Source organism: Ranitomeya imitator, chromosome 5 (assembly GCF_032444005.1).
Source record: "Ranitomeya imitator isolate aRanImi1 chromosome 5, aRanImi1.pri, whole genome shotgun sequence".
Taxonomy (NCBI): Eukaryota; Metazoa; Chordata; class Amphibia; order Anura; family Dendrobatidae; genus Ranitomeya; species Ranitomeya imitator.
The window spans coordinates 505701045-505720266 of NC_091286.1; the positions used below are offsets into that span (position 1 = coordinate 505701045).

Sequence of the window (19222 nt, forward strand, 5' to 3'; positions counted from 1 at the left end):
CCTTAAAAATATATGGTAACCTGTCCATGATTATTTGATAAGGCTACTTTCATACATCAGTTTTTTGCCATCAGGCTCAATCAGGCGAATTTTGAAAAAAATGGATCCGATGCAAATTGTGAAAAACTGATGCGACAGATCTGTTTTTTTGCCAGATCTGACTAGCTGATCTGGAGGGGATGGTAGAGAGAGCAAGAGAGAGACACCCCAGAATAGAAAACGCATGCTTAGTTTAAAAAATGGAATCTGTTGACGGACTCCATCACTTGATGGATCCGATGCCATAGGATTACATTATAGCAAACGATGGACAGCGACTGATACAAAAAAAGTTGCTATGTCCGTTTTCTCTGGCCACCAAAAAAACAATTTTTGAAGGATCCAGCAAAAAACGGATGAAACGTGAGGCCATCCGTCGCTAATACAAGTCTATGAGAAAAAAACGGATCCGGCGACAACTTTTGCCTGATCTGTTTTTTAAAAAAAATTCACTGGATTGTGCCTGACGGCAAAAAACTGATGTGTGAAAGCAGCCTAAGCTGCCCAGAAAAAATAAAAAGTCATGTTGGCAACCCTGCCTCCATCGCTCATCTGGCTTATTAAATAGTGCTGCAATAAATGACAGAATGCAACCTGTTGATCACTTCAATAATCGCCATCAGACATCCCGTAAGCCACCTGTACACCATAGAAATGCATCTTGTAAACAGTGATAATGGGAATCACAGATGTATTTCTAAAGCAGTGGTTATTTACCGCCACAGGATTTATCTAGGAGATGCATCTGAATATCTCATATAAAGAAGAATTATCAAAAAATCATTAGTTTTTTTTTTTTTTAAATAATGAGTCTGAATATAAAAGATTCAGTGACAGAACCCGTACAGAGCTGAACAGTTGTACAAAGAAGCTCCAGTAATTTTCTGAGAGAAGATTGCGCACATCATCCTCGTGCTTCTAGTTCTCTTCCTATTGAGAGCCGTGGGCAGACTCCACCCTCCTGCAGCTCCGAGCAGACTGATTCAAAGAACATCTCACTCTACTACCATCCTCACTGAGCAAACACGCTCTGATTGTGTCTGGTCCTCATCCTTCCTTCATTCGCCTCCTCATGTTGTGCGGGATGACCCATTAATGGGTGGAGATGCTTCTTCCTTCCCCAGGCCATCCTGAACCTGACAGCTGTGGACACTTCTATAAGGCACCACAAGAGTTCAGCTCTTGAGCACTCTTCTCCTGGACCTAATCTGCAGCATAAATGGAACTTTTACTACAGTGAAGCCTCAGAAAGCAAAGTTTGGAAAATAGCCATACATCGCCTTCTGAAGGAATTTTAAGGACTTGTGGAGTAGTATGGATGCCTCTATTCCATTAACCTGTACACATTAAGAGAGTATACAATCTAAAGCAATGTCTGTTCCAACAACTCTTCTGTCTGCAAACAGCACCAGTAGAAGTACAGAGACACCAAAGTCCCCGGCGACTAGTAATATATTTCTTTTTTGTCTCACATTGACACTGACGTTAATTGTGTTGGTGAGCAGCATTTATTCCCTGTTGTTCTTGGTGAGGATAAAGAATCGGTCTGCGCTGTCTATCTTAGTGGCTTCCTTATGTGTGGACGACTTTCTCTGTGTGGTACCGGCATCTATCTTCATGGTAAAACAATGGACTAATAATCCACTTTCTCAGCCCCTGTGCACGGCCGCAGCTTTCCTCTACCTGTTTCAGGGAGTATCAAGCAATTTAAAGGCATCTATAATAATTTCCTATAACTTCTGCACAGTTTCCAAACCCGCAAACTATGAAACTACCAAAATGCCTCCTAAGATATCATGGGCGATTGCCATCACATGGCTTGTTAGCTTGACAATAAGTGCTTTCCCTTTTTGTGGTTGGGGTGCTTACAGTGCCACGTCTTGGGGATGCCTTGTAGACTGCACCAGTTCTTACGTGCTGTTTTTATTTGCCTTTTACTCTTTCTGTTTTTGTGTTCTGACTGTCTTCTCCATCCCTCTCACCCACCAGTTGCTCTGCTTGGATAACCAGGAACATCTTCTATATTTCAATAATAGAGATGTTGCGAAAGGTTATCTAACCCCTAATACACCTTTGGGCAGCAACGCCTCGTCCATGTCTCCAGATAATCCTGTTGGAAAAACCTTGAAGAATTTCAATGAGACCTGTGTGAGCTCAGAGGCTGTGTACAAGAAGAGCCTGGGTGACGATCGCCCAAGCTCCATGAGGGGAAGCAGGAGTGTGACCGTCCTCTTTGCCCAGAAGCGCTTTTCCCTGATACTTGCTCTGACAAAAGTCATTCTCTGGCTTCCGATCATGGTAAAAACATGCTCTTTCATACTACAATACAATGTCAATATATGGCTTCGCTATTCTTTATTCATTGTTAAGCATTTTTTTTTGAGCATTTGCTATTAATATATGAAATAGAGAGTAGAAATGACGAACCTACTGATTCTGTGAACAGATGCGGCTATGACAGAGTTAAATGCTTGCGGTATGCCACTCTGTATTGCTGATTGAAAGTAAAAGCCCTTTACTGCTTTTTTTTTATGTGTCGGCAACCTTGACATGTCACAAAGGCATTGCTCCAACAGTGAAGTGCAGGAAATATATGTTTTATTAAGTAGTCGCCTGTCAGAGATGGCTGCAGTGCTACATATTAATGTGAGCAGATGTTTCTTCAGAGGAAAAGGTTAATTAAATAGGAACAGAGTTAGCCTGGCTCCAGCGTAGAAGATCTTGGATGACGAGGAACATTACATGAATGATAAAATGTATAATAATGAATTTACCATAACTATCAGTGGCGAACAACTCAGGAGCAGGAAAGAAAATCATAGTGAATGACGCAAGTTGGCCCGCCACCTTTATAAAGCATCTAGAAACCATTCTTATGTTCTTCCAGTAAATCCAAATGCAACATATTTTATCTGAAAGGGATATTCTGGTAAGTAGAAATTTGGTCCAACTGCTGAGATCCCCACCAATCACCACTCCATTCATTTTCTAAAGTACTCGGCTATTTGTAGAAGGATAAATGGGGCAGCGGTTGACCATGTGTTCTACTGGCCCAGAAATTGTGATCTGTGGTGGTCTAAGTGGATGGTGCCCAACTGATCAAGAAATTATCATCAATTCTGTGGACAGACTATAACTTCTTCTTACAGAAATACCCTTTTATTAAACCATCATCCAAAATTAGAAAGCAATAGAGCAGGACACCGACATAACTACATCACAGCAACATTTTCAGGGAAAATTGAATACACCACCTACAAATGTTTGCACAATTTGAAAATCATGTTCCTCAATAATGGTCCGCACTTAAGCCATGCTGCCCTGAAACTTGCTGCTTAAAGGGACACTGTCACCTGGATTTGGAGGGAACAATCTTCAGCCATGGAGGCGGGGTTTTGGGGTTTTTGATTCACCCTTTCCTTACCCGCTGGCTGCATGCTGGCTGCAATATTGGATTGAAGTTCATTCTCTGTCCTCCGTAGTACATGCCTGCACCAGGCAATCTTGCCTTGCGCAGGCGTGTACTATGGAGGACAGAGAATGAACTTAAATCCAATATTGCAGCCAGCATGCAGCCAGCGGGTAAGGAAAGGGTGAATGAAAAACCCCAAAACCCCGCCTCCATGGCTGGAGATTGTTCCCTCCAAATCCAGGTGACAGTGTCCCTTTAAAGTGTATGGATTTTTATTTAATAAATTCATAGTACAAGTGACAAAAAAAAACCTGTTTAATGTATCTTATCAGAGAAATCTGCTTCTTTCTCCTCCGGGATTGAGCTTTCATTCTCAAAATTCTCAGTTCACAGGTAAAATCTGCATCATTAATGACGACAGCTTGTTACATTACTGAGATAGGAAATGGCAGTTACTACTGATAAGATTCTACAAAGAGGGGGAAGAAGAGCTCTGCCTGTAGCTTCTTCTTCCTCCTCTCCCTCCCTTCTCCATAGAATCTCATCAGCAGCAACTGCCAACTCCTATCTCAGTAATGGTAAAGTCTGAATACATTTTAGCTGTGAGTTAATAATTTTGAAAATGAAAGATAAGTCCAGCTGGAGAAAGAATCAGATTTATTTGATAAGATATATGACAAAGATTATTATTCTCATATGTAGTAAATAAAATTTGCTTTGTACAAAAAGAAAAAAAAGAGCATGAACCGCACCTCCAAAAATCATACGTTGATCTAAAGCCACTAGGCAAAAATTTATATAACTGAACATGAGGTTTTCAGTTTAACATTCTGATCAGACTGTATGAAGCCCATTGCCACGTCACGGTAAACCTCGTAGTGGGTCCTTCCGCCCTAACGTAGCGGAGCCTTGCAGCGACCACTGCCACAGCGGCCGTGCACCAGCAGGGCAGACGGTCTGTTGCCCAACAGCACCCATGCTGCAAGACTGAGCCCCCATAACTCCAGACCGTGCCGCCCCACCAGCACAAAGCCACGGCAACAATGGCCGCCACATAGCACAGAGCACCAGATCAACTTATGATTTTTGGAGGTGTACCCTCCCTTGTGTACCCTTGTGTACCCTTTTTTTTTTCCTTTTTGAGTAAATTAAATTATTTTGCACTGATGAGGGGTAATAACCCGAAACACTGTGTCTGCAAATTGAGATTTTGATTTGGCTTTTATCCTAAGTCACATTAAAGGTCCGTTAAAGGATCGATAGTGTCGTGTAGGATTGCTGCTTCCAACTTGTGCCACTATAGAGTTCAAGTCCTCTTCTTCTCTGAATAGACAATTTGTTGTCTAAAATCGTAGTGAATGACGCAAGTTTGTCTACCTCATTTGTAAAACTTCTAGAAACCATTTTTATGTCTATGTACCAGTAAATCCAACATATTTATCTGAAAGGGATATTCTAGTAAATAGAAAATTTGGTCCAACTGCTGAGACCCCCACCAACCACCATTCCAATCATTTTCTAATGTGCTTGGCTATTTCCAGCAGGATAAATGGAGCAGTGATTGAGCATGCGCTCTGCCACCCCAGAAATGGTGATCAGTGGTGGTCTAAGTGGATGGAGCCCAACTGATCAAGAAATTATCATTAATTCTGTGGACAGACGATAACTTCTTCTTACGGAAATACCCTTTTATTAAATCATCGTCCAGTCCTAGGCAAATTTGCATGTTAAATAAAAATAGAAACTGAAACGGTGGTTACACATTAAGGTCAGATTCAGATGACCATAGACCTATGCACCATGGAGTAACGTTAAGCTTCTGGAGCCCAATGCAAAATATCCAATAGTATTTTCATATGGGGCAAAGGGATCTTTGAGGCCCCCATAGGCTTCAGGGCAATTGCAACCCCTGCACCTAGTATAGTTACACCCCTGCCTATGCGACTACATTGTTAGTCCAGTTTTGGTATAACCGTGGATGAAACAGGTGTTGTGGCCATGGTATGGATGCTAGAATGTACTATGGCTGTATGAAACTGGCCATGGCTTGTAGAGAAAAAGCACTTCACACGTGCCATTAGTGTGTTCATTCCAATGTGCCAACATAATGGTTCCTTGTCTTTCATTTTTTTTTGTCAGAGATACAACATCTTTTAAGATTTATCATTAATACCTCATGAAACAAAAGGGCCTGCCATTGTAAGTTGTGCAGTTGACGGAGACGTTGGCTGTTGACGGAGACGTTTGTTGTGCTCAATGTAGAAATGGATCAACAAGTGTATTGTCCTAGATCTAATGGTTGTAGATTGTCCTGAGTGGAAACAAAAAATGCATTTAGTAAAAGCAGAATTGAGATTACAATGATATACTGTACAGTGATTTTGGTGCCAATGATGTCTTAACAAATTTATATTAAAGGGAATCTGTCATCAGGTTTTTGTTACCTCATCTGAGAGCAGCATATTGTAGGCAAAAATAATCTGAATCCAACGATGTATCACTTAGATTACTGGGTGCACAATCAGAGGTTTAAATTTAGCAGTGCTACAGAGCTCAAAAAGCTAACCCAGCCTCCAATAGACTTTCTGTGTACAAAGTCCATAGACAGTGAGCTGCTTGTCACAGGAGGGGGCGTGGTTGGACCTGGAAGCATATAGCTGGTCACAGCAATGATAACCTCCTGATGCCAAAACAATCATTGCAGGTAAACAAAACCTCAAAACTTGATAAGAGAGGCATCTCTGAAACCTGTGTTTTTAACCCCTACATCATGCTGTCTTCAGCTTACATAAAAACCTGCTGACAGATTCCCTTTAAGTTTATGGCGCTATTAAGAATATGACTTTGGTTTTGGCAGATTGGCTCTAGTTTCTGAGATATTTAAAAGTTAATTAATTACGTAATTTAATTAATTAATTACAGTAGAATTCTGGCTTCAAAAAGTCTCTTTTATAGCATTGTAAGACTACAAATTTAAATACAAAATAATTATATGGGATGTTTACCTAAGACACTGTTAAAGAGTCAAAAGACTGATCAATAGGCCAAAAGCTGTTGCATTTGTTATCACACACAAGTCGCATTGGGGGAATGCATTATTTTCCTGGATGAAATACTGTATCTCAAAAATTAGAAACAATTCAGCAAAGTAAAAAGATTTTTGAATTCATCACCCTCAAAATACCCTAAATGTACTCAAAAAAACCCTGGCACCTGAACAAAAAATGTTTTTGTAGACCTGTGTTATATATTACCACAGTTAAAGGGAGTCTGTCACTCCCAAAATCGTATATGAGCTGCGGCCAACGGCATCAGGGGCTTATCTACAGCATTCTGTAATGCGGTAGATAAGCCCCTGATGTAACCTGAAAGATGAGAAATAAAGGTTATATTATACTCACCCAAGGGTGGTCCCGGTGCGGTCCGGATCCGATGGGCGTCACGATCCAGGTCCGCCACCTCCTATCTTCATACGATGACGTCCTCTTCTTGTCTTCTTGCTCCGACGCAGGTGTACTTTGTCTGCCCTGTTGAGGGCAGAGCAAAGTACTGCAGTGTGCAGGTGCCGGGAAAGGTCAGAGAGGCCCGGCTCACCATGTGCTCGCTCACCAACTGGCAGATCATTGCTTGGGATGATGCCCTCTGTACTGGCGCGAAACAGATAAGGGAATCTCAGGAGAAGTGGGCTCACACAGGGAGGATGCTGTGTTATCGCAAGAGGTGATACGACCCCATAATGTACTGCAGGACGTAGGAGAAAGCATAGGGAGAGCGGAGAATATGAACTGTATGGAACATAATGCTGATGTAACTGACAAGAATGTGCTGCGACAAGCAAATAGTAAATTTCATCGTTTTAAGTTTGAAAAGGACTCTGTCGCTTATTGTACAACGGAAGTAGCGGAACTTCAGCCAGCCCGATGGGACCCAAAGGGTGAAGCGAAAGGTATGCTGCAGAAGGGACATTGTTTGTATGTAACTGGGGGGCCAGAGGGCGCGTAACCAGTTATCCTCAGCCACGACTACAGCCATGGCCTTGCCTTGTACACTGTCCTCATCAGTTTGCTGTGGGGAGCATGCTGTCAATCACATTATTCACGCCCCATCGACCGCAGAATGGAAGAGGAAGAGCTTCTCTGTTGACGTGGAGCAGCAGAAACATCACATAAGGCCTTGCTGTTCTGTCTTACACTGTGTACTTCCGGTGGCCAAGAGTCAAACCCCCAAAGATCTGATATATTGTAAATATAAAGAGTCAACACGCCCCTGTTAAAATTCCAAGAAGAATCATTTCAGAACTTTTTCAAAATGTAATATCACTCATAATCTGGAAAAGAAAAAAAGAATTAAAATAATGTGGTTGCAAAAATATGCACACCCTTAAACTAATACTTTGTTGAAGTACCCCTTGAATTTATGATAGTGTGACGCCCAGGAGACCGGGATACCCAGCACCGGACCAATGGGGTCTGTCTCTTAAGGGGGATGTCACGGGTGGCTTGACCCGGTGCTGTAGCCTCAGGCAATGCACAGTGTAAGGGGTATCGTGAGGGAGCAGGCACTTACTTGATCAGCAGCAGGTTCTCCCAGCGGCGATGATCCCGATCCTGGATATTGGCTATTGTCCAAATGAAAGACTGAGGCACTGAAACGTTTAACCAGTTTACTTCAACATAAAGGGATTTACAACCAGTCCTGTCACCAGAGTCTGTATGGGAACTCTGAGTTACTTTGACCCTGCCGGGGTCTTCGCCTCTTATTGTATGCAATTTCTGTGTGGCCCTGCTGCTGTATGTGAACTGGCTGCCGGCCCAATCTGTCCCCTCCGGGCCCTGGTTCGACGGGCAACCCGAGTCCTTTTATCAGCTTACCCCCTCCGGGAGTACCGCTGAACTCTGTGTCTGTTCCTGCGTCCGGCCCTAGTGAAGCTGATATCACCTCACGTTTTTCCGGTTGCTGTATTATATATAATGAATACAGCCACGGATCCGGTATCCGTCTTTGCGCCTGTTCTGGGTAGTGATTAATGCTACCCGGTTCTCACAATGTCCTTTTTCTCTGTCCGTCTTCTCCTCAGGCCGGTGATTTAGGCCTGGAAACCGTCATAGGACTGTTAGAAATTCAGCTGTATGACCTCTCACTTTCAGCTCCTTAGCCCAACTGCCTGTTCTTCTCTCAGACCAGAATGGATCAAGGGGAGTCTCTGGAGCTCCCCCTTCTGGCCGGAGGTGGTAGTGCAGTCTTGCTATTTTAGTATTTGTATTTACTGTCAGTAACTATTTTTGTGGCAAATACCCCTAGGGGTGCCACATTCCCCCTTAGTTAAGAACAGTACTCCGGGACTGTGGGACGATAACATTTTGAAATAACAATTAATATGTACAGAGTCTTAAAAATGAAAAGTTACAAAAACCACTCAAGGAAACAAAAATAGAGTTCTGTAAAAAGTCACTTCCAATAGCGTCCATTAATACAGTCCTATCCTCGAAGGTACTAGGAAAGGCACTGCACTTTGTGTCCAGGAACTTAGTTCCATTTTTCCAACGAAGTTGTCAATATAAAGTCTAAAGAAAGTTCAAAAAGAGCAAAAAGCAAAGTTCAAAAAGCAGTCTTTCCGGAGCTTTGATTTAGTGCCTCCGGGCTGATAACAAGTTCAAGAATATGCAAGAAGTTCATACAGACAAGTCTCTGTAGGTACTGGGCTTAAACGTTGCAGAATGATAACAATGACTATAGTTTTATAATTGGTAATCTGCATACCTGGCCGGTAATTGACCTTGGGTACTACGCTGTGATCTACGTAATAGCGGTATCTCTTCATGTGGTGTACTACTGTCTACTGCGGATGTAGTATCTGCCCGCTCTGCTAAAGATAATTCCATGACTATGGAGTTGGCAAGTCCACCGTGAATGGGATTACTCTCATCAGGAATCTGTTCTTCCTGACCTGGAACCTCCCGTAGTACGGGGTCAGCCTCTTCCTGTCTTGGGACTTCTGGTATTGGGTTCGGTGTTGGGTAAAAGGCCACCATGGGAACCACTACTGCACCATGGTATGTTAGTAGGGTTTTGGGAAAGTCTCCTATACAGGTGTGATACATTTCCTCTTCTTTTTCCTTTACTGGTTGAACCTGTATGGGTTGAATAACTTCTGGTTCTGGCTGGACAACTTCTGGCTCTTTCAATGCTTCCGGACACAATTTAAGATTGTCTCTTGACACTAGCACAGATGTTAAGCCTCCGTTTTTGCTAATGAGACACATTTTTGGATTATCCATTCTTGTTGGTAAAACTGTGTAGGGTACGGCTTCCCACTGATTGTCTAGTTTATTGGTTCGACGGTTTCTCTTGAGCACTTGGTCACCCGGTCTTAATGGGGTCGCTAGAGCATTCTGGTTGAAAGTTCGCTCTTGTCTTTCTCTAGTTTGCTGAAAGCTTCTTTCCACACTCTCTTGCACTTGGCGATACTGCTTTTGCCGTATGATATCCCAATTGGAGTCTTGAACTTCTGCGTCTGGTTTCAGAATTCCCATTTCTAGATCGATTGGTAATTGGCCGGGTCTTGCACGCATAAGGTAAGCTGGGGTGCAGTTGGTGGAGCTCACCGAGACATGATTATACAGATCCACCAAGTCAGGCAATTTCTCTGGCCATTGATTCCTTTCTGTCTCAGGTAAAGTCTTTAGTAGGTCTATTACAATATGGTTCATCTTCTCGCATAAGCCGTTTGTTTGTGGATGATAGGCCGTCGTCCGGATCTTTTTGCAACCATACATATTACAGAATTCTCTGAAGATCTCTGATTCAATGGCTGTACCTTGGTCGGTGAGAACCTGTTCCGGATATCCATGGGGTCTACAAAAGTACGTTTGGAACGCTTTGGCTGCTGTTTTTGCTGTCAGATCTTTTACGGGTACTACTACCAAGAAGCGTGAATAATGGTCCACGATGGTCAAGGCATAGACATAGCCGGATCGGCTTGGTATTAACTTCACGTGGTCTATGGCTACAAGTTCAAGTGGTTGTTTGGTGATTATGGGCCGCAGTGGTGCTCTTTGGTTCTTTTGATCGTTTCTTCTGAGGTTGCACGGGCCACAATTTCTGCACCACTGTTCGATTGATTTTCTCATCCCGACCCAATAAAATCTTTCTCTTAGAAGTACTTCTAACTTTTTCCAACCGAAGTGACCAGCACCATTATGGTAAGCTTCGAGCACCATCTTCACATCTTGTTTAGGCACGATAATCTGCCAAACCAATTCATGTGTTTTCGGATTGGTGTACCTTCTACAGAGCTTCCCTTGATACAGGAACATTTTGCCTCTCTCTTTCCAGAGTTGATGCGTCTCTTCTGGGGCATCCTCATCGGGATATACACTTTGCTCAGTCAGCAGTTCCTTCACCAACTTCACAGCCGGATTGCTGTCTTGGGTGTCAGCCCATCTATGGTGTGCTAACGGATTAAAATTCACCTCTTGTTGTTTCTGATAGGTACTTGACTGATGATGTTTTGCCTTGGGATGATGGAAGGCTGGTAGTTCAATTTCTTCAAGCTCCCCCGTTTCCTCTTCTACATCTCTCAAGTGTGGCATCCGGGATAAGGCATCGGCATTTCCATTCTTGCGACCTGCTCGATACTTGATTATGAAGTTGTAATTAGATAACCGGGCTATCCATCGCTGTTCTAACGCACCTAATTTGGCTGTGTCCAGGTGGGTCAACGGATTGTTGTCAGTATAGACAATAAATTCTGCAGCGGCCAGATAGTGTTTGAAACGTTCAGTCACAGCCCAAACTACTGCCAGTAGTTCCAATTTGAAGGAGCTGTAATTTTCTGAATTTCTTTCAGTAGGCCGGAGCTTTCTACTTGCAAAGGTGACGACTTTCTCCCGACCTTCTTGCTTTTGTGACAGCACCGCTCCTAGTCCCACATTACTGGCATCGGTGTAGAGGATGAAAGGTTGATGGTAATCTGGGTATGCCAGAACCTCTTCTCCGGTTAGTGCCTTCTTTAGTTGTTCAAAGGAGTCTTCCCTTTCGTTGTTCCACTGAAAAGGAGGGTTTCGGTTTGAAGGTTTCTTCGTCTAACCCTACCCCTAACCCTAATCCTACCCCTAACCCTAACCCTACCCCTAACCCTAACCCTAAGGGATCCTAACCCTAACCCTACCCCTAACCCTAATCCTAACCCTAACCCTAACCCTACCCCTAACCCTAACCCTACCCCTAACCCTAACCCTAACCCTAAGGGATCCTAACCCTAACCCTACCCCTAACCCTAACCCTACCCCTAACCCTAACCCTACCCCTACCCCTAACCCTAAGGGATCCTAACCCTAACCCTACCCCTAACCCTAACCCTACCCCTACCCCTAACCCTAACCATAAAGGGATTAGGGTTAGGGTTAGGGTTAGGATCCCTTAGGGTTAGGGGTAGGGTTAGGGGTAGGGTTAGGGGTAGGGTTAGGGTTAGGATCCCTTAGGGTTAGGGGTAGGGTTAGGGTTAGGGGTAGGGTTAGGGGTAGGGTTAGGGTTAGGGTTAGGATCCCTTAGGGTTAGGGGCAGGGTTAGGGTTAGGGGTAGGGTTAGGGGTAGGGTTAGGGTTAGGGGTAGGGTTAGGGGTAGGGTTAGGGGTAGGGTTAGGGTTAGGGGTAGGGTTAGGGGTAGGGTTAGGGGTAGGGTTAGGGGTAGGGTTAGGGTTAGGGGTAGGGTTAGGTTCCATTTATCACCTTTATGTTGGGGGGTGGCATATCAGTGTGTTTTCTGTTTTTTAAATAAAAAAACGCATGCGTTTTTTACCGCAAAAAACGCATGCACCAAAAAACGCATGCGTCCCCATTGACTCCAATGTATTTTTTGACCCAAAAAAAACGCATGAAAACGCATGCGTTTTTTTTGGTCCAAAAAACGCTTCTAAAAATACTACAAGTAGCATTTCAGAAAATGAATGCATGCAGTAAAAAAACGCATGCGTCAAAAAACGCGACCAAACGCGTACACAAAAAAACGCATGCGTTTTCAATGTTAAATATAGGGAAAAAAAACGCATGCGTTTTTTTGAAAAAAAAACGCTGCAGACAAAAACGCAAGTGTGAAACCACCCTAACACATTCATTCCTATCAATACAGTGGGTTCACAGTTCCGCCGGTCAACATCAACAACAATTATACCCTGTTTCTTCAATTCTACTTTACCAATCTTTATGGTCATCTCCCTGAAACCTAGTTTCGGTACCAACTTACCATTACTGGCCCATATATCTAGTTCAACATCAGAGGGCCCTTTATCAATATCTGCATCAGCCCAGTACCTCTTATAAAGGATATACGGTATAGATGAAATCTGGGAACCTGTGTCCAGCAAAGCGTTGAGGGGCATTCCGTCCAGCACGATAGGGATAATGGGTCGTCCTCCGATGTACCTGTCGTGCCAGGGTGTTGGGCCTTGAAAGTTCATTCCTGCGAAGCGGCCCGCATTCCCAGGGGATTCCCATTTAAATCACAATCTCGTGCAAAGTGGCCTGGCTGCTGGCAACGGCGGCAAATGGGCTGTCCATCCGGTTGGTAGCGATCGCGGGGTCGTCCTCTCCATGTCGGGTATCTCCGGGGTCTCATCCATGGAACATCTTCTCTACGGTTTGCCAACTCCATCTTGGGTCCTCTCATCTCCTGCATGGTTTTAGCCATTGAAGCAACAACATCAGTTAAAGAGTCAAGCTTTTGTTGAAGAGCCTCATTAGTACTGGGCCCCAGGGGCTTAGCAGTGGCCCCGGACATAGCTGATGTCACTGGCACTCCCTGTTGTTGAGGAGCCTCTGCCATGGGTTGCGCAGGCTCCTGATCCCGAGGTGCCTCTGCCAGCTGGAGACGTATAGTGCTCTCCTTTAATTGGGCAAATGTCAATTCAGGGTTCTTAAAAACAAGCATGCTCACATGCCCCCGGTGAGAAGGGGTGTAGAGTCCCTCAATAAATTGATCTCTTAGCAGTTTATCCGCTCCGGTGTTAAAAATGGGTTCAGCCAGTGTAAGTGATTTAAGGGCTTCCTGCAGGTTTAAGGCAAAGTCTCTCACGCCCTCATTAACTTTTTGTTTGCAATTAAAGAATCGTACTTTAGCTTTGCTGCTGGCCGTGGTTTCAAATGTAGCTTTTAATCCAGCAAATATGCGTTCAGCAGTGCCTTTCAGATCAGCTGCCCATGCTGTGACTTCTCGCTTAGCATGGCCACTTAACTGCATCATCAGGAGACTAACACGCTGAACTTCACCCACGGGGAACTGTTGTGAGTTCTGTTTTTGGGCTCCCTCTGGTGGTTACTGATGGTACTGGGTGACTTGTGTTCTCTGCGGTCTCTGGTCTCCACCTGTTCCATCAGGTTATGGGAGTTTCCTATTTAACCTGGCTTTTTTGTCATTTCCTCGCCGGCTATCAATGTAATCAGCGTGTCTTTTCACCTCTGCTCCCTGCGTCTGTTATCTTCAGGACAAGCTAAGTTTTGATTTTCCTGTTCCAAGTTTTGCTTTATTTTTGTCTTAGTCCAGCTTGCAGATATGTGATTCCTTGTTGCTGGTTGCTCTAGTGGGCTGAAATTACTCCTCATGTTCCATGAGTTGGCACATGAGTTCAAGTAATTTCAGGATGGTTTTTTGAAGGGTTATTCGCTGGCCGCGCAGTTCACTTTTGTATCCTCTGCTATCTAGCTTTAGCGGGCCTCATTTTTGCTTATTCTATTTTCATAACTACGTATGTGCTTTCCTCTCATTTCACCGTTATTACATGTGGGGGGCTGCTATTTCTGTGGGGTGTTTCTCTGGAGGCAAGTGAGGTCTGTGTTTCTTCTGATAGGGGAAGTTAATCCTTCGGCTGGCGCGAGACGTCTAGGAATCATCGCAGGCACGTTCCCCGGCTACTGCTAGTTGTGTGTTTAGGTTCAGGATCGCGGTCAGCTCAGGTTCCATCACCCTAGAGCTTGTTTTGTTTTTGTGCTTGTCCTTTTGTGATCCCCTGCCATTGGGATCATGACAGTATAGCCGGCCAGAAGAAAAAAATTGGTCATCGTTTTTGCTGAAGTAGGAGGAAAAGTAGTCTGAGGAGGTTTTTTTTTTTTTTTTTTTTTTCCCCTCCTCAGTGTTTGCTGCCTAGCCTTAATTGCTGCTTGGCTGCTTCTTTCCTCCTCTTAATCCTTGAATGGCTCTGATCTCAGCTGTTTATCATGGACGTCCAGAGTTTGGCTTCCAGCCTGAATAATCTTGCTGCTAGGGTTCAAAATATACAAGATTTTGTTGTACATACGCCTATGTCGGAACCTAGAATTCCTATTCCAGAGTTTTTTTCTGGAGATAGATCTAGTTTTCTGAATTTTATGAACAATTGCAAGTTGTTTCTTTCCTTGAAATCTCGCTCCTCTGGAGACCCTGCTCAGCAGGTCAAGATTGTTATATCTTTCCTGCGGGGTGACCCTCAGAATTGGGCATTTGCATTGGCTCCAGGGGATCCTGCGTTGCTCAATGTGGATGCGTTTTTTCTGGCATTGGGTTTGCTCTATGAGGAACCTAACCTAGAGATTCAGGCTGAAAAAGCTTTATTGGCTCTCTCTCAGGGGCAAGATGAAGCAGAAATATATTGTCAGAAATTTCGGAAATGGTCGGTGCTTACTTAGTGGAATGAGTGCGCTCTGGCTGCAAAATTCAGAGATGGCCTTTCTGAGGCCATTAAAGATGTTATGGTGGGGTTCCCGGCGCCTACTGGTCTGAATGAGTCCATGGCTATGGCTATTCAGATTGATCGGCGTTTGCGGGAGCGCAAACCTGTGCACCATTTGGCGGTGTCTTCTGAACAGGCACCTGAGATAATGCAATGTGATAGAATTCAGTCCAGAAGTGAACGGCAAAATTATAGGCGGAAAAATGGATTGTGTTTTTATTGTGGTGATTCAGCTCATGTTATATCAGCATGCTCTAAACGCACAAAAAAGGTTGATAAGCCTGTTGCCATTGGTACTTTACAGTCTAAGTTCATTCTGTCTGTGACGCTGATTTGTTCATTATCATCCATTTCCGTCGATGCCTATGTGGATTCAGGCGCTGCCCTGAGTCTTATGGATTGGTCATTTGCCAATCGTTGTGGGTTTAGTCTGGAACCTCTGGAAGTTTCTATTCCTTTGAAAGGAATTGACTCTACACCTTTGGCTATGAATAAACCTCAGTACTGGACACAAGTGACCATGCGTATGACTCCCGTTCAGGAGGTGATTCGCTTCCTGGTACTGTATAATTTACATGATGTCTTAGTGCTTGGTCTGCCATGGTTACAAACTCATAACCCAGTCCTGTTAAGCTGGGGATGTCAGGGGGTTCATGATGATGCATCTCCGATTTCTATCGCTTCATCTACTCCTTCTGAGGTTCCGGTATTTCTGTCTGATTATCGGGAGGTTTTTGAGGAGCCTAAGCTCAGTTCGCTTCCTCCTCACAGGGATTGCGATTGTGCTATAGATTTGATTCCTGGCAGTAAATTCCCTAAAGGTCGTTTGTTCAATCTGTCAGTGCCAGAGCATACTGCTATGCGGAATTATGTTAAGGAGTCTTTGGAAAAGGGACATATCCATCCATCTTCGTCCCCTTTGGGAGCAGGTTTTTTTTTTGTGGCCAAAAAGGATGGTTCCTTGAGGCCTTGCATAGATTATCGTCTTTTGAATAAGATTACAGTCAAATATCAGTATCCTTTGCCATTGTTGACTGATTTGTTCGCTCGCATTAAGGGGGCTAAATGGTTCACTAAGATTGATCTTCGGGGTGCGTATAATCTTGTGCGGCTAAGGCAGGGTGATGAGTGGAAAACCGCATTTAATACGCCTGAGGGCCATTTCGAGTATTTGGTGATGCCTTTTGGACTTTCTAATGCTCCTTCTGTCTTCCAGTCTTTTATGCACGATATTTTCCGTGAATATCTGGATAAATTTATTATCGTGTATTTGGATGATGTTTTGGTTTTTTCTGATGACTGGGAGTCTCATGTTCAGCAAGTCAGGAAGGTGTTTCAGGTTCTGCGGGCCAATTCTTTGTTTGTAAAAGGTTCTAAATGTCTCTTTGGAGTCCAGAAGATTTCTTTTTTGGGGTATATTTTTTCCCCTTCTACTATTGAGATGGATCCCTTCAAGGTTCAGGCTATTTGTGACTCGACGCAGCCTACATCTCTTAAGAGTCTACAGAAGTTCTTAGGCTTTGCTAATTGTTATCGTCGCTTCATAACTAATTTTTCTAGTGTTGTTAAGCCTTTGACGGATTTGACTAAAAAGGATGCTGATGTTTCTGATTGGTCTCCTGCGGCTGTGGAGGCCTTTCAGGAACTTAAGCGCCGGTTTTCTTCGGCTCCTGTGTTGCGTCAGCCAGATACGTCGCTTCCTTTTCAGGTTGAGGTTGATGCTTCCGAGATCGGAGCGGGGGCGGTTTTGTCACAGAGAAGCTCCGATGGCTCAGTGATGAAGCCATGTGCGTTCTTTTCTAGAAAATTTTCGCCCGCTGAACGGAATTATGATGTTGGTAATCGGGAGCTTTTGGCCATGAAGTGGGCATTTGAGGAGTGGCGTCATTGGCTTGAGGGTGCTAGACATCGTGTGGTGGTCTTGACTGATCACAAAAATCTGATGTACCTTGAGTCTGCCAAGCGTCTGAATCCTAGACAGGCTCGTTGGTCACTGTTTTTCTCCCGTTTCAATTTTGTGGTTTCGTACCTGCCAGGTTCAAAGAATGTGAAGGCGGATGCTCTTTCTAGGAGTTTTGTGCCTGACTTCCCTGGAAATTCGGAGCCCACTGGTATCCTTAGGGATGGGGTGATTTTGTCGGCTGTCTCCCCAGACTTGCGACGTGCTTTGCAGGAGTTTCAGGCGGATAAACATGATCGTTGTCCGCTGGAAAGACTGTTTGTTCCGGATAATTGGACCAGTAGAGTCATCTCCGAGGTCCATTCTTCTGTGTTGGCAGGTCATCCTGGAATATTTGGTACTAGAGACTTGGTTGCCAGGTCTTTTTGGTGGCCTTCCTTGTCGAGGGATGTGCGTTCTTTCGTGCAGTCTTGTGGAGTTTGCGCTCGGGCTAAGCCTTGCTGTTCTCGGGCCAGTGGATTGTTGTCACCTTTGCCTATCCCGAAGAGACCTTGGACGCACATTTCCATGGACTTTATTTCGGATCTCCCTGTCTCTCAAAAAATGTCCGTCATATGGGTTGTGTGTGACCGCTTTTCTAAGATGGTTCATCTGGTACCCTTGCCTAAGTTACCTTCCTCCTCTGAGTTGGTCCCTCTGTTTTTTCAAAACGTGGTCCGTTTGCATGGCATTCCGGAGAACATCGTTTCTGACAGGGGATCCCAGTTTGTGTCTAGATTTTGGCGGACGTTCTGTGCTAAGATGGGCATTGATTTGTCCTTTTCGTCTGCATTCCATCCCCAGACGAATGGCCAGACGGAACGAACTAATCAGACTTTAGAAACTTATTTAAGGTGTTTTGTTTCTGCTGATCAAGATGACTGGGTTTCCTTTTTGCCGCTTGCCGAGTTTGCCCTTAATAATCGGGCTAGTTCTGCTACCTTGGTTTCTCCTTTCATTTGTAATTCGGGGTTTCATCCTCGTTTTTCCTCTGGTCAGGTGGAGCCTTCTGATTGTCCTGGAGTGGACATGGTGGTGGATAGGTTGCATCAGATTTGGAGTCATGTGGTGGACAATTTGAAGTTGTCCCAGGAGAGGGCTCAGCAGTTTGCTAATCGCCGACGCCGCGTGGGTCCTCGACTTCTTGTTGGGGACTTGGTGTGGTTGTCTTTTCGTTTTGTTCCTATGAAGGTCTCTTCTCCTAAGTTCAAGCCTCGGTTCATCGGTCCCTATAGGATCTTGGAAATTCTTAACCCTGTGTCGTTTCGTTTGGATCTTCCGGCATCGTTTGCTATTCATAATGTGTTCCATCGGTCGTTGTTGCGGAAGTATGAGGTACCTGTTGTTCCTTCGCTTGAGCCTCCTGCTCCGGTGCTGGTGGAGGGTGAATTGGAGTATGTTGTGGAGAAGATCTTGGATTCTCGTGTTTCCAGACGGAAACTCCAGTATTTGGTCAAGTGGAAGGGTTATGGTCAGGAGGATAATTCTTGGGTGATTGCCTCTGATGTTCATGCTGCCGATTTGGTCCGTGCTTTTCATAGGGCTCATCCTGGTCGCCCTGATGGTTCTCGTGAGGGTTCGGTGACCCCTCCTCAAGGGGGGGGTACTGTTGTGAGTTCTGTTTTTGGGCTCCCTCTGGTGGTTACTGATGGTACTGGGTGACTTGTGTTCTCTGCGGTCTCTGGTCTCCACCTGTTCCATCAGGTTATGGGAGTTTCCTATTTAACCTGGCTTTTTTGTCATTTCCTCGCCGGCTATCAATGTAATCAGCGTGTCTTTTCACCTCTGCTCCCTGCGTCTGTTATCTTCAGGACAAGCTAAGTTTTGATTTTCCTGTTCCACGTTTTGCTTTATTTTTGTCTTAGTCCAGCTTGCAGATATGTGATTCCTTGTTGCTGGTTGCTCTAGTGGGCTGAAATTACTCCTCATGTTCCATGAGTTGGCACATGAGTTCAAGTAATTTCAGGATGGTTTTTTGAAGGGTTATTCGCTGACCACGCAGTTCACTTTTGTATCCTCTGCTATCTAGCTTTAGCGGGCCTCATTTTTGCTTATTCTATTTTCATAACTACGTATGTGCTTTCCTCTCATTTCACCGTTATTACATGTGGGGGGCTGCTATTTCTGTGGG

General features: G+C 44.4%; 1 protein-coding gene across 1 annotated transcript in view; it reads left to right on the forward strand.

The window, feature by feature from the left end:
• The first annotated feature begins 885 nt into the window (after window positions 1-885).
• GPR149 (G protein-coupled receptor 149) overlaps window positions 886-19222 on the forward strand; it is a 194665-nt gene continuing 176328 nt past the window's right edge. The window contains exon 1 of the mRNA XM_069727463.1: window positions 886-2337. Within this exon, the coding sequence (XP_069583564.1) occupies window positions 1411-2337 (927 nt within the window). The 5' untranslated portion in view covers window positions 886-1410. The remainder of the gene's footprint in view (window positions 2338-19222) is intronic.